This window comes from Microtus oregoni, unplaced genomic scaffold, assembly GCF_018167655.1.
Source record: "Microtus oregoni isolate MIOR12 unplaced genomic scaffold, Mior012 000001F_ref0000356, whole genome shotgun sequence".
NCBI lineage: Eukaryota > Metazoa > Chordata > Mammalia > Rodentia > Cricetidae > Microtus > Microtus oregoni.
In genome coordinates, this window is record NW_024543060.1 from 33102677 (window position 1) to 33119144 (window position 16468).

At 39.5% G+C, this 16468-nt stretch overlaps 1 protein-coding gene across 4 annotated transcripts in view; it reads left to right on the plus strand.

Annotated features, from left to right (window-relative positions):
• The window catches only part of Pibf1 (progesterone immunomodulatory binding factor 1), a 149491-nt gene that overhangs the window by 206 nt on the left and 132817 nt on the right, over positions 1–16468 (plus strand). For 3 of the 4 annotated variants that reach the window (XM_041675467.1, XM_041675485.1, XM_041675495.1), the window contains exons 2-6: positions 516–596; positions 1105–1378; positions 4097–4197; positions 6951–7149; positions 11799–11918. In XM_041675467.1, coding sequence (XP_041531401.1) covers positions 1127–1378; positions 4097–4197; positions 6951–7149; positions 11799–11918 — 672 coding nt within the window. In that variant the 5' untranslated portion in view covers positions 516–596; positions 1105–1126. The remainder of the gene's footprint in view (positions 1–515; positions 597–1104; positions 1379–4096; positions 4198–6950; positions 7150–11798; positions 11919–16468) is intronic. The other variant, XM_041675476.1, reaches the window with a different exon arrangement.

Here is a 16468-nt window from a genome sequence, read left to right on the forward strand (position 1 = left end):
TGCTACAAAGATGCTAAAATGCATCAAGTTTAGAATTTATAAATTTCTTAGCCAAAGAAGGAGAAGCCCGTCCCTGGTCCTTTGTAACTCGGGCGAGGATTTCTCTTTGGCTACACCTTTCTTCACGCCTTCCTTTAAAAAGGAAAGAGGTGGATCGTACTGTAGCTCTTCCTGTCCCCCACCACGCACACCTCCTTCCTCACCGTTCCTTTTAGAAGAACTGAAATGTCTAATTCTATGGACATTTTACCAAATCGTGTACTATTTAAACAAAGGAGTTAGTAAAAATTCTTCGGAAGGCTAAGATGTGCTATTTAGAATATTCGAATTTTTCCTCTGTTTTTCCAAGTTATTTAGAAATGTTATTGTCTCGATGTGAGCTTGTCTTCAGACTTCCAGTGATTTCTTGCTTGTTAAATAAACCTCATGTGTATCCCCAGACAGTCTGATGTCGACTCCGCTCTTGTTTTATATATCCTCTTTCTCCGTCCAAATCTTGTCCCATGTGTTCACAGATCCTTCCAGATTTAACTGCTTCTGTACAAACTTACACGGACAAAATCAGAGTCATTCTCTCCTGGAGCTTGGAGTTCTTGGTATGAATGGGCTTTACCCTTTCTCTTTTACACGACTTTATTTTTCTTTTTCCTTCAAATTAAGATTCTTGCTTTGTAGGCATGGTGGTGCACACCTTTAATCCCAGCAGGAGGCAGAGGCAGACAGATCTCTGTGAGTTCTAGGACATCCCAGGGCTACACACCCTGTCTCAAAAAACAAAAGCAAACAAACAAAGATTATTGCCCCAAGTTTATGTGTGTGTCTGAATGTATATACACAGGCACATTCATACATATATATGTATGTATATATGTATATATATATATATATGCACATATTTATTTAAATTGACCAAAGGGCTGAGTTCATGATAGGATTTAGTGAATCTAACTTTGATTTGAGCACTAATTCATAGTAGTGATCGGGCTTAGATTTGGCATCTTCCAGTGCCCAGTGATCTCAGCAATCTTTAGTAACTCATCAATGCACTATATGTTATGTAGTCAATTTTCGGTATATTTAAGTTTATTTCCTTTTACTCTACAGAAGATTGATCCAGAATAATAAAATGTCTCGAAAAATGCCCAAGGAGTCAAAAAAAGTAAACATTTCTAGTTCTCTGGAGTCTGAAGATATTAGTTTGGAAACAACCATTCATACAGATGACATTTCCTCATCAGAAGAGCGAGAGGGTAAAGTCAAAATCACCAGGCAATTAATTGAAAGAAAAGAAATGCTTCATAATATTCAGCTACTGAAAATCGAGCTATCCCAAAAAAATATGATGATCGACAATTTGAAAATGGATTATCTTACAAAGGTAAGAACAGATGCAAACTTTGTTGATTTTCCTACCTTGTTGTATTTAAACAAGATAATTAAGAAGCTGGTATGTAGGCCAGTTGGGGTAGCTTACGCCTTTAATCCCAGCACTCTGGAGGCAGATCTCTGTGAGTTCTAGGGTAGCCTAATTTACATAGTGAAGTTCAGGACAGCCAGGGCTATGTAAAGAAACCCTGCCTCCAAAAAAAGAAAAAAAAAAAGAAGAAAGAAAGAAAGGGATATGTCAGACTGTAAATAGTATACATGACATTGCTTTTCCAGTACTACCTTTTTATACTTTGCATATTGAAAATCAGGTGGGTTTTTTTTGTTGTTGTTTTTTTTTTTTTTTTTTGGATTTTCGAGACAGGGTTTCTCCGTAGCTTTTTGGTTCCTGTCCCGGAACTAGCTCTTGTAGACCAGGCTGGCCTCGAACTCACAGAGATCCGCCTGCCTCTGCCTCCGGAGTGCTGGGATTAAAGGCGTGTGCCACCACCGCCCAGTTTATTGGCTAATTCTTACATCCCAATTTAACCCATTTCTATTAATCTGTATATCAACACGTGCCAGTGTCTTACCGGGAAAGATTCAGCATGTCTGACTCTGGCAGCGCCATGGTGGCTCTCTGACTCTGCCTTCTTCCTCCCAGCATTCCATTTAATTTTCCCCACCTACCCAAGTTCTGCCCTATCAAAGCCAAAGCATTAACCAATACAAACCATACATAGAAAAAAAGACCTCCTACACCATTAGCCATAATAAATAGTGAGTGATTGCGAGACACATTGCGTTGGTATTGCTACTTCTGTTCCTAGGAAAACGATTTCCTCCTGACAGTGAACTAACCTTACTGTTGTTCTCAGCTGTTCCAGCTTTAGTCCCTCCATCCAAAAGTGTATTTTTGTTTCATTTATACTGTGTCTTGTTATCTTGCTCTCCTATTTTAGTTCTGTGGTATGTATACTAAGCTACTACAGTGACCTGCTAGAAAAATATATTTACTTTGGGCCAATGAGATGATTGCTGGGTAAAGATACTTAACCATGCAAGCTTCGGGACCTGAGTTCCATCTGTGGTCTGCATAGTGAAGAGAGAACTAGCTCCTGAAAGTTGCCCTGCACCCTCACACACATACACACAGCTTAGAGTACAAAGGAAGGGCTGCAGGGATGACTAAGCAGTTAGCAGCGCTTACTACTCTTACAAATGACCTGGGTTCAAATTCCCGAGCCCACAGTTCCAGGGGACCCAGTAATGTTTTCTGGCTAGTGAGGAACCAGACACAAACATGGTACACAAACATACACATTGGCAAAACATTCACACACATCAAAATCAAGTAAATCATAAAATATAATGATATGGGATTCACATCTGTATGCTGAGAATACTATTGGTTAATAAAGAAGCTGCTTTTGGCCAATTCTAGGACAGAATAGGACAAGGTGGGAATTCCAAGCAGATAAAGGAAGAGAGAGTAGGGAGAAACCATGTCTCCACAGGAGGAGAAAGACTTCCGTACCAGTAAACCACTAGCTTCATGGTAAAATATAAAACAATAGAAATGGGTTAATTTAAGATGTAAGAGCTAGCTAGAAACACATTTAAGCTATTGGCCAAACAGTATTGCAATTAATATAGTTCCTGTGTGTAATTATTTTGGGTCTGGGTAGCCAGTAACAAATGAACAGTCTCCGTCTACAATACAAGATTGATTTAAATTTTTAATATTTATCTATTTTTGAGGTGCTAAGGATCAAACCCAGAGCTTCACCTGCTGCACAGGTGTCCTGCCCATGAGGAAGCTAGAGCACTTTCTAAACAGTGCCTCTCTAGAAAAGGCAGAAGATGCAGTTAGAGTTATCTATTTTAAAGGAGAAAGAAGGAAAGGAAGGGAAAAGGAATGAATAGACAGGCACAGGACCAAGTATGTAGGGGTTTACAGTAGGAGTCTTCTTCGGTTAGTCACAAAGCAAGTTGTTGGCCAAAGGTCTCTAAGTGTCCTCTGCTACAGTGTAGAAGTTTTTGCGAAGATGGTTACTTAAAACTGGTGGACATTTGTTAGCACATTTTAAAGGTAAGCTAAAAGGAGATATGAAGGTTTCTGACCAGGAAAGGAAATTAGTGAAGAACCTAAAGTGGTCCAGGCAAGCATGTCATGAGAAACTTGTTTTCTTTTCAAATCAGAAGCTACAGGGCTAGTGAGTGATTTGGTTAGGGGTTACTCATTTTGTCTTGGGTGTTTCTGAAGCCAGCCATTTGGCAGCAGATGAAGATGTGCAGTGCTCAGACTAATAACTTAACCATATGAGCAGAGGCTTACATGAAGCTCCCATCTGAGTGAGCTTTGCATGTGAATTAAGGGAAAGCCATCTCAAGATAGCCTAGCATGAACATTTACAAGACAGTAGTTTCAACCCAGATCTTTAAAGATTCTTCCTCTGTTTCTTTTTTTTTTAAATATTTATTTATTTATTTATTATGTATACAATATTCTGTCTGTGTGTGTGTCTGCAGGTCAGAAGAGAGCACCAGACCTCATTACAGATGGTTGTGAGCCACCATGTGGTTGCTGGGAATTGAACTCAGGACCTTTGGAAGAGCAGGCAATGCTCTTAACCACTGAGCCATCTCTCCAGCCCCCTCTGTTTCTTTTAAGTGTTTGTTGTTATGTTCACTGAAAGCTGACTGTGGAAACTGTGTTCTCTCTGTTCAGATTGAAGAGTTGGAGGAAAAACTTAATGATGCCCTTCACCAGAAGCAGCTGCTAACTTTGAGATTAGACAATCAGTTGACTATTCAACAGAAGGATGCCAAGTAAGATATGTTTTTCACAAAACCCTAACATTTATTTTCAAACTAAAAGTAATTTTATTCTTGTTTATGCATGTTGTTATAGGCTATAATAGAGAAATTTTAAGTTAGATATGCTTATTATCCTAACATCCAGACCACCAAAGGCCAGGTTGCTTTATGACAGTATACAAATGCACAGTTAACATTCAACATTTATTCAACAAATACTGGCCTTGTAAGTAACCCATACATTACATGAGGAGCTCTCTGGATTGCCCACAATTGGTATCTAGCTGACCTTTTTCTTCATTCACTCTATAAACCATTCTGTGTTGTCACAGCTGTCCAGATTTGCTGTCTTAGGAGACAATTACTATGCCTGTGTATTTTCTCGAAGTGGATACGTACCTACCAAGAGTGAACTGAGCCTGGTGGAGTGGCACACACTTTTACTCCCAGCACTTGGGAGATGGTAGAAGGATGATTAAGAGTTAAAGATGTCTGACCATGGTGGCTCACACCTTTAATCCCAGTACTTGGGAGGCAGAGGCAGGCTAATCTCTTGAGTCTGAGATCAGCCTGGTCTACAGACATCCAGAGTGTGGGAGTAATTTCTTTCTGATCTGTTGCTTTCATTGGTTAATTAATAAAGAAACTGCCTAGGCCCATTTGATAGGCCAACCCTTAGGTGGGTGGAGTAAACAGAACAGAATGCTGGGAGAAAGAAAGCTGAGTCAGTGAGTCTCCATGATTCTCCCACTCCAGACAGACGCAGGTTAAGATCTTCCCTGGTAAGCCACCTAGTGGGCTACACAGATTATTAGAAATGGGTTAGATCAATATGTAAGAGCTAGCCAATAAGAGGCTGGAACTAATGGGCCAGGCAGTGTTTAAAAGAATACAGTTTCTGTGTAATTATTTCAGGTATAAAGCTAGCTAGGTGGCAGGAAGCAGCCCGCTGCTCTTACTACAACACCAGAGTTGCACAAGGGTGCCATGTCTGGAAAAACAAAACAACAATAGCAACAAGGCAACAACAACAATAAAAAAAAACAACGGAGTTCAAGGTCATCCTTGGCTAGTGAGTTGAAGGCCAACCCTGGCTAGTTGAGACCTTGTCTCAATGAACAGGCAAAGAAACAAAGTATTCATTGTTTACTCTCATGTACCTATGCCAATTATACCTATGTAATTTAATTTAAAGTGATATAAACAATGACATTTTAGTAGAAAAATGTGCATTGTTTCTATAAAAACCAAAAGAAATTAATTGGAAACAACTCAATAAAAATGAATGGCAAGGGTTGGAAAAATGGTTCAGCAGTTAAGAGTACTGACTGCTCTTCCAGAGGTCCTGAGTTCAGTTCCCAGCATCCACAGAGTAGCTCACAATCTAATGCACTCTTCTGGTCTGCAGGCATACAGACAGTCAAAGCTTCTGTATACATAAAAAATAAAGGTATGGTAGCTCATTCCTTCAATCCTAGCACTTGAAAGGCAAAGGCAGGCAAGTCTCTATGAGCCAAGTCTGGTAGAATGAGTTCTAGCCAACTAGAGCTACATAGCAAGAATTGTCTGAAAATAAACAAATAAATCAATAATAACAAGTCAACAGAGGCAAGATAGGTTTAAAGACAAAGCAAAAACATGAATGAACACCATCTTCTCAGATTTCTGTCGGTGTTTTTTATGGTCTCCTCTCTAGGCTAGGGATATGACTCAGAGGTAAAATGTTTGCTGGAAGACCTGAGTTTGAAATCCCAGTAAATGCTGAGACTGGTGGTATATTCCCAGAGTCTCAGAACAGCAAGGGTGGAGGTAAGCAGATCCCAGGAGCTCCCTGGCCAGCCGGTCCAGTCATGGTGACCTCTAGATTCAGTGTATGCTCCTGTTTTTAAAAAGTGTCCGGTCCAGCAGACCTGTCCATCAGTGCTTGAAAAGAGGAGTGAGGATTAAGGAGAGAAATAGACGAGAAACCCAAGATAGAGTCAGGAGGGCATCCAGCGGATACCGTGATCAGCCCCAAGTTTACTACTCAAAGTTCTTATATACTCCAATTAAAGTGGGGGGGGGGCAATACAAAAGACTTTCTTACCAGGCTGCAAAGAACAAACAAACATAATTACCTTAACACCCAAAACATCAAGTAACCACACCCTAAGTCAAAATGTCCTGTTGACCGACCTTTGAAGAGTCACCCAGTAGCCACACCTTTGGTCAGTCATCTTGTCTAGACAATACACCGAGTAACCACACCTTAGGCACACATTCTGTTGTGTAACCTCGAAGGAGCAAGAATAGGTCTGAACTCTGTGACTTTGAGAACGGATCCACTTCTGTGGGCCTCCACTAAAAAGGTGAAAAACAGCTAAGTAAGACATTCTGACATCAGCTTCTGGCCTCTGCGCTGCTAGGATGTGTCAGTGGTTGAATGAATACCTTATGGGGTTCAGTGTTACTGTATTAAAGAGATATGTCCTGCAGTACAGGATTAAAGAAAAATTAAAAGTAGTAGCTAGAGTCCAAAGCTGATATGTAAGGGTTTAAGACTGTAGCAGATTAAATGTTTATTTGTAATTTGAATTTTTGGTTACAACTTAAGAGTGTTGGTTTCAATATTTTTTGGGCTGATACATTTACTGATATATATGAATGTGTCACTTCAAGATTAACTAATTAGATAAATCAACACTAATGATAGCCAAGAGTACTATATGGAACACTGAGAAAAATCTCAGTAATTTTAAAACTTGGCATAAATTCTCTCAATGTAGGAAATATCAAGAACTAATGAAACAAGAAATGGAAACCATTTTATTGAGACAGAAACAACTGGAAGAGACAAATCATCAGCTAAGAGAGAAAGCTGGAGATGTCCGTCGAAACCTGCGTGACTTGGAGCCGACGGAAGAGCAGTATGTGAAGCTAAAATCCTTTCCTGAAGACCAGCTTTCTATCCCTGAATATGTGTCTGTAAGTGTTGTGCATCTTCCGTAACACTGCAGCTGGGGATAGTGGCACATGCTGTAATCTCATCCTCGGGGCATGGGGACGTGGAGATCAGCTCCTACACCTATGTAGTGGTTGGAAGTCATCTTGTACTATTAGAGTCCCCATCTCAAAAAAAATACACAAAGTTCCATCCATTCTCAGACTGAAACTGGCATTATATAGAGGCACTCTTTATACATTTTTTTTATTTTTATATTTTACATTAGCATACAAAGTAATGAGTTCCTTTTTGATTATGTACGTGGCCATTATGTGTTCTCTCCAAGTCTCCCCTATGCCTCCTGTCCTCCCTGTAGCGAGTAGTCCCCTCTTCTGCTTTCCTCTTTCATGTCACAGGTGGCCTCCCTCTCTGTTTCCTCATGTTCCCTTTCCTGGCTTCATAGATTACACGTTTAATTTCAAATTAGGTCCAACACAGAAGAGAAAGCGTAGTGTTTGTCTTCTGAGTCTGGCTGGGTAAAGAAAGGAGGCAGGAGGAGATGCATGAAGGAGAAGCAAGCCTAAATAAAAGAAAGGAGACAGTGGAAGACTGTTACCGGGGAAGAGAAGTGAGTGAGAGGGTAGAATAGAAAATAGATTTCTCAGTTATGAGGAAGTTTAAAAGCAAAGGTAAGTGTAAGAAGGGGTAGAAATAGAGAGATGCAAGAATTTTAAGCAAGGTGTAATCAGAGTAGAACAAAAATAAAGGGAGATATGGGGGGAAATAAGAAAAAGAAAGTTTATGGCCTAATGAAAAAAATATGTAAACAAAGTTAGATGCATATTTGTGGAATATAAAACAAATTTTTAGTACTGTAAAATTAAAAAATGCTGCCAGGCGGTGGTGGCTCATGCCTTTAATCCCAGCACTTGGGAGACAGAGGGAGGCGGATCTCTGTGAGTTCGAGGCCAGCCTGGTCTACAAGAGCTAGTTCCAGGACAGGCTTCAAAGCTACAGAGAAACCCTGTCTCGAAAAACCAAAAAAAAAAAAAAAAAAAAAAAAAAAAATTAAATTAAAAATTTAAAAAGTGCACCAAAAGGGGAAAAAAATCAATAATAGTAAAAAAAAAAAAAAGTTTAAAAGCAAAAGAAGAAAGAGAAAAGAAGAACAAGAAAAATGAAGTGTTAGAGTAGCTTCTTGCTGGGCCTCAGAAGTTGGAGACTGTCAGTTATAGCCATGGAAACACATTTGCTCATGTGGGCTCTAGGCTTTCCTGTGGCTTAGGCTGTTTGAGACATTATACCGGACACATACCAGGTGTCTCTTTACTTTGGTCGCTTTGTGTGCCAAAGATCCTTGCTGGTATAATTAACTTTATAGTCTTTTGGTGTGGCCCACAGTCTAGTGGTTGGAGATCTCGCCCAGGGGTGTTAGTAATGTGAGCAGCATCCCCAGCAGGTCTGTGTAGGTGAGAACCTGGCTTTGTACTTGCCAAACCTACAGAGCTGGATCCTGCTGGCAGGATCCAGCTGTGGGAATGAGTCATACTGCGAAAACTTCAGAACTCTCGGGCTCTGCAGTAGTGAGTGGGACATTGGTGGCTTTAGCAGTCGATTGATGCATCTGTCAACATCAGGCCCAGAGCTGCCAACACTAGGACTGGTCCTAGCTGAGACAGTGAGCTGGGTCCTGGTCACTGGGAGGTGGGGGGTGTAAGACTGTATTGCTCTGTATAGTTCTCATCCTGAACCATGTCTGGTCAACTTCTAGTCACCCCAATCTTCACTGCCTGTTCCCTGGGGCTTTTCCTCATCCTGTGTTGTTGCAGACCAAACTGAGACTCTGTGACTTATGATTGTTTGGAGTTCTTAGGCCCCTAAAGTTGCAATAGTGGCCTGTCTCAAAGTGACTGTTACTTGCCACCCACTGAGTCTTATGGAAAGACAGCAGTGAGTTCTCCCTCCACTGACCCACTGTGGTAGGGATGAGTGTCCCGCTGAAACCTTTAACTGGATTTGAAGTTCTCGAGGACTCTGGGCTTATCCTGAGGGTAGAACTGTTAGCATTTACTTGGTGCACCTGTTGAAAGACCTTTTGGTCCCCCACCCTCTCCTGCTCGAGTCACCTTGTATGTGTTATCTATGTGACTGGTTCATGTGCACATGGGTGTGCATGCATGTGGAGGCCAGAGGACAGCCTTGGGTGTTACTCAGGTTAGCCTTATTATTAATTTACTCATTCATTGTTGAGACAGAGTCTCAATGGCCTGGAACTTGCCAACTAATTAGACTAGTGAACCCCAGGGATCTGCTCGCCCTGCCTCCTCAGCACACATAATAATCATGAGCCGCCACACCTGCCTCTGTTACATGGCTTCTGGGTATCCAGCTCCAGTCCTCCTGCTTCTGGGAGACATTTGACTGTGGTCTTCCCAGCCCCTCAGCTCACTGCCTACCAGTCCATGCTCCATCTTTGTCCTGCTCCTTTCAGTATCCATTAATTTCCTTTATGGGCGCCCGACCTGTTTCTCCTTTGGGGTTGTCTTGTTTATCTCACTGAATCTCCTTCTCTAGCTCATCCAGAACCAAGTTCAGACCTATATACCCAACGGTATTACTTTTGAAACACCCAACTGGTAGTGTTTTTTGACCCCCATGAAAATGGAAAGTACCTCTAAGACCAAAATCTCAGTGACTCCATAGTCCATAAAATGAGTTATTTTATCATGGTTTTAATATTCTCTAAGGGGAAACTGAGGATGAAATGCATTAGTACTGTCTGGGATTAACTAGAAATAATGCAGAGAGAGTAGACCTTTTGTGATTGTTAAGGGGTAAAGGTGGGGCAGAGTTCTTGGTGATAGATTAATTAGTTCAGAATCTAATATTCCTAAATGAACTTGGGCTTAGGCTTAATATTTGGTATGAGTCTCAAGTCACTGTGGTATCAGCACCCCCTTCTGGCCTAAAGTGTTTTTTTGATATGGGTATATTTGCAATATTTGAAATTAAACCTTAAGGAAACAATTTATGTACAAGAAGGGTTGGGTACGATGTGCTATAATGGTGCTTGTCTGAAGTCCTAGTACTTAGAAGGCTGAACCAGGAGCATCTCTTGAAACTAAGGGTTTAGATAAAGCACGACTTTATCTAAAAACATAAATAAAAATACAAAATTAGATGCATTCTCTATTTGCTTTAAAAATTACATTGTCATTATCATACATCATATAGAGAATGGGAAAATAAGAATTGAATTGAAGAAAATAATCCCTACTGTAACTAGGAATATTTCTTATTTTGTGAACTCCCTAAAAGAAGTGAAAACAGGGCAAGGGCCAGGAGTCCCTAGAACACTAACAGCTGTTGCATTTTGTGTTAGGTGGGATTTTACCCTATGAGCCTTCTCTTTTCCCCATTTATAAAATAGATCCTAACTGTGGGTATGTAAAACACGTCAAATGCCTAGCACCGTGCTCTGCGTGTCTGATGTCAGTTCTCCCTACTGTCCGCCAGAGTGGGAGCTGTTCTCGGGTCTCAATGGACTGAGGTTTCTGGATCAGTGACTTGAAAGAAAACCAGACATTAGCTTTCTTCCTGGCTTTTGATGATTGAAATGGGTCAGTTATAGTTTTTCTGACTAACACATACTGTCTAAAACAAATATTCTAAATGCCATCATTGGAGCTTCATTCATAGTTCAAATAAAGTACATACATTTTTCCTTCCCGGTTTTAGTATTCTTTCACACTTTTGCATGAAATATTATTCTAACTGATTGATGTAGATTTCACTGCCTTAGGGACCAACCTAACACTTGACTTCTTATTAGAGTATTTTTGCAGTACAGTCTTATGTCAAGGACTTTAGTTTATATGCCTTTGTAATAAGTAATCCCTAATTGCTCGCTCCTGACTTGTTGATGGTTTCTTAGGTTCTTAGAACCTGTATTTTGCAGCACTTGGGTTAAGACAGGAAAATGAAGAGTGGAAATAGTGATATGGGAAGGTACTTTTTGATTCATCCCCTAGACCTCTTAACACTGCGGGGAAAGCAACATTGTAGAATGTTGCCAGGAGCCTGAAATAAGAGCAAAGAATAACGTGTATCTCTTCATCAAATTGATATTTCAGTTGATAGAGCAGTATATAACCAGATAAAATTCCTGCCTTCATAGAGCTTGCTTTGTGTAGAAGCTAAAAAGCGACAGATTAAAGTGTAGTATGTAAAATGTCTCCTAAGTGCTTTGGAGAAAACAAGCAGGGTGGAGAATAAGGAGTTCAGTTAACTGTAGGTTATGTTGTTATTTAAAGTCAATTTGATTTATTAACGATGTATCTGTGAGGAAAGTACTCCAAGTCTGCTAGAGGATAGTATGACTCCTTGGCGGCCTATTGTCTTTCCTGTATATGTATATCTGTGGTGAGTGTTTCCTGTATATGTATATCTGTGGTGAGCTTTATAGGAGATACTGGCAACAGAGCTAACAAAAACAATTATAACAATATGCCTTCATAAAATTTCTTGATGGATTCCCAGAATTTTCCGGTTTATATCTTTACCACAATGGACTGAGAGTAAATACAGGGCAGAGGGAGAGCAGCCAGGGCAGCCTGCCCCACTGCAGACTGGCAGAGCCCAATTGTGGTTTGGGTTCCGGATTGCTTATTTTTCTTTTCTTTTTTTAAAGATTCGGTTCTATGAGCTAGTCAATCCATTAAGAAAAGAAATCTATGAACTACAAGTGAAAAAGAATGAACTGTCTGAAGAACTCAGCACAAACAAAAGCCAACTGAAGCAGCTGACAGAGGTTTGTTTGATTTCTATTACTCTTGGGAAGATGTTGTGGCTTCCCCACAAGGCCCTAGTCAGCGTTTGTGGGAAGGGGCGTGAAAGTGCTAGGAACAGGGGCTAGGATACTGACTGCTGCAGCTCTTAGTGAGGCTAAGCAGGAGCTAGTTGCACATCTCTCTTCAAAACTGGCACAATAAAGATGCTTTAGCCCATAATCCACAGTATACATTTGTTGTCGTACTCATTTTCATAAGCAAGTGCTTTCGAGACCACAAAACCAGCCATATCTGATGTTCTTGTGCAATAAACATGCACACAGAACTATATAATTTTCCTTGCTTTAATGTATAAAATATGGATGCCATTAGTAGGAAGAAAAAGAATGTATTTGACTTTTTTTTTTCTTAGAGACTCCTGCATTCTCTTTTGGCAGGACAGTCCTCACTATTGCTGGCATGTAAGGATTAGTAACAGCCATGCTATTTTAGAAGTATCTTATTCTGGCTGGTGGATTATAAGGCTAGTGTGCTTACAACCCTTCACTTACAGAGGCTGCACTGATCATTAGTTGGATTACAACACTGCCCAAATATCCCAGAGTGTCACCATGTACTTACTGGCAAAATGAAAAATAGTGATGGACTGATTCATTGTACTCTATAACAACTTCAAAAAAATAGGATTGCTGTTTTCTCCAAAAAGTTCATGAGACCAGAAGGAAAACAAGCTTATAGTTTACAAGTAGAGTACAGCAGTTGTTCATTAGTGGTTAGCCTTGTCTGTGGTATGGAAAGGAAGCTACAGTCAACGTGTCCGTCACTCCTCAGCAAATGCAATTCTCTCCAGCATGTGTACTGATACGAGTGTTTGCCCTGTATGTCATCAGTGTGCATGGCAGCAACAGTGAGAGACAGTGACTGCCCTCAGAGACTTTAAATTCTAATACACCCAAGTGTCATATTTGAACATTCTAGTTTATTCTGTGATCTTGAGCAAGTCATTTAACGTTTCTTTTCAAATGAAGAAAAATAGTTCGCCCTGTTCTTTCATTGGATCCCCTATGTTTCTATTTGATGGTAAATGGTTATCTTACAAAGTTTTGTGCAAATATGTATAGGATGTGTCGTATTTCAAGGGTACGACTTTCAAAGCTCTGTTACCCTGAAGTAAGTCATTATGTTAGTATATATTTTTAGTACTGTACCTTTGGGATTTTGAGCAGGAAGGAAGGGTCTAGCCCAGTCCCAGCCTGACCTATGTCTTGTGCCATTATCAGCAATAAGGTCTTTTACCATCTCGTTCTGATGGACAGCAACAGCAGTGACAATTGCCTAGCATGCTCTGGGATTCTGTGGCCAGACACTCATTCAGAAGTAGCTCTGGGATTTTTGTCTAGTAACCAGTGATTTCTGGATGCAGCTTTATCCATCCACAAAGCTGTTCTGTTGTTTTTAATTTTTGATTATTTATCAAATATCAGAATGCCTCATAGTATTTTCTTATATCATTAGTTTTTGCTGACCCTCCCCTCACGTCTCTTTTATCTCCCCTGCACCGCTCCCAGAACTTGAAGAAAATATGAAGTTTTAGAATATTGTTGGTTTTTTAGTAGTTTTGACTTCTTACCCTTAGTCAGTCTTCATCCCTGAGGAAGAGGTGGAGTTGGGAGCCTAGAAACGAAAGGCAGGTCACTGGGAAGCCGAGCTTAGCAAAGATACAGAAAGGCTGTGATATAAGTGAACACCAATAGCTAATAAAAATTAGTGAAATTGAAAAAATATCAAGGAAGTTATTGACTTGAAAGAGAATGCCTTCTATATAAATACAAGTTCAAATACAAAATCTCTTCTAGCAACTGATGCCCAGGGAAACCTCTAAGTGAAGGCAGCAGTTGAAAAATAGAGATCTCAACAACAGCTTGGTAGTGACTTACTAAGAGAAGCTCAGACGTTATTTGCTACGTCTATGAATTTTGAGACTGGTAATTAAGGAATTAAACTTTTGTTGTTTTGAAACTGTTAACTTGCCTGATTCAAAATGGTCTTAGTGTGTGTTTTAACCACATGGTGGCAGTATAAACCCACCTATCTGTAAAACAAAAAACAAAACAAACAAAAAACTACTTTAGGATATTTGAAAAATCTTGGTTTTAAACCAGCACTGAACTAACTTGCCTTTTATTTGTATTTCATATTTCCAGTCATCTGCCTACAGCATCAAACATGCTATTTTTCCTAATAAAGTTCAGTAATTCTATACCTATGAGAAATATGAACAACAAAAACCTTTCTTCCATAATATGTTCTCTTCAGATTAAAGATCCTTCAGTCATTACACCAATTTCATAACTGTCCCTACCAAAACACTGAGAGATGTTAAAGCAACATAACTGCAAGTTGTAGCAGGTAGAAGGTGAAAAAAGTTCCAGGCACTTAATAAAATAAAATTCTTGATCTTTAAAAAAGAACCAAAAGAACAAAAGGAAAGAAAGGACGTAAGGAAAGAAGAGAAGAAAAGGAAAGAAAAGAAAAAGGAATAACTTCCTATTAACTTTCTATGCCAATTTTAATGGGATTTTATCATGTATTTTTTTCTAGATCTCTAATTATTTGGAATACGTAGATACTATAGGGCAAAATGCAATTCACTTTTTACTTTAAGTCTGTCATTTCTAAGTGTAGTAGAATTCAACCCTGCTTTGAGCTGTGCTATATTTATAAACTTGTCTGTGCTACTTAATGTGTAAGTGCTTGTAGATATTTTTATTATAAATCTCCCTTGTGTGTATCTATGATTGGTGTATGAACACATGCATGTACAGCACTCGGGCCAGAAGGGAATGTTGGGAGTCCTGCTCTGTCATTCCATGCATCATGCCTTTCAGGCAGGGTCTTTGACTGGACCTAGAACTAGACTGTCTGCCTGGAAGCCCCAGTGATCCTCTGTCTTCTGCTTCTCATACCACTGAGGTTGAAGGTACACTTAATGTCAGCTCTTTATGTGGTTACTAGGCCTTTGGACCAAGGTCTTCATGCTTGCACAGAAAACCCCTTTTTCCCGTGAGCCATATGCAGTGCAGCTAAGGTGTGTGCAGCCGTTTTGCTATTATAGAGTGGATGCAACATGCTTCTTTCATTCCGAAGGAGGCAGTGTGAACTGTACTAGGTAAGGCCTTCCTTCAGCAGTTGACACTAATGCCCTAAGTTCATGAAGACATAGTGAAACACATCTCATGAGAGTTCTGTAACTAGGAAGTAAAAATATGTTTTGTTAAACACAGATTCCTTGTTTAGAACCTTGGTTACATTTCTTGAGAAAAACTCCCACAATGTTACCTAGAGGCTAATCATCAGTATCTCTAGATGATTAAGATAGCTAATTTAATTTGTATGGAAGTGAGATGTTTCATTAATGATACATACTTGTTTCAGTGTTATGTTTCAGGGATGATAAACTGCCTTCTCAAATTCTTTTTTATTCTGTTTGGTTTATAAGCTTAAATTTCCTTTATGGAATACTTTCTTAAGACACTACCAATCAGACACAATTATTGTAGAATATGGAACATTCATTAGGAAACAATAATATATTTGCCTCTTCACAAATTAATTGCTTAAACTTTCAATTCATGGACAGCCATATGGATTCCAATTCTAGTCTGAAGTGGAACTAAGGATCTCATTTTCAATAAAACTCAAGAGTCTAGTAAGGTAGGTATGTGTTCTTGAACATGAGTCTAGTGAGACAGGTATGTGATTGTGAACATGAGTCATTTGAAAATGTAAGAGGTGTCATTTGTTCATTAATTGATAATATCTTTGCATTTTAAAGTCAAGTGTCAGTGCTTTGGTTTCATATTTTTCACTTTTGTCTGATATAAAAGTAACATCTTGAATATTTTACTATTTAACGTGAGGATAAGGTTGTAGTCACACTGTATAGTTTGTTATTACTAAATCTCATTTCTTACCTATACATTTAAAATCTATTTCTTTTTTCTAAAACCTGTTGAAATTTTACATGTAATGCAATGTCTTAACAGAAGTGCCTACATAGGGAAACACTCATGTAGCTAGCATGATATCAGCTTTAAGTTTGTCATCAGATTAGAAGCCTCATTTAGCTCTTTGTTTCATCCATGTGATATGAGGGAACAGCTTTTAAAGATTAACATGTCTTCTTCTTGTGCTTACATTTGTTCCTCCTTTACATCTCAAGTAAACCCATCAGTGCTTTTGAATTTTAATTCCAGGGGCAGGATGTGAGTAGTTTATTTGATGTTGAGATGAAATTTTGGACCCAGTGGCCAAGAAGATGATCATCATGTTGTATCAGGAAACACCCTCTGGAGAGATCTGATGCATACCTTGGACTAACCTCGATATCCTCTGACCACTTGATTCCACTGGTCTTGAAACCCCACCTCGTTCACTAGGTATAGAGTAGTGAATTGGGCTCAGCTGTCAGCCCACCTAGTTAGTCTGCTTTTGAGCCGATCTGGCAAACCTTCTCTCACTTTGGAGCGTTTCCCTGGTGACTGTTTTATTTAAGTCCTGTATGGCTACT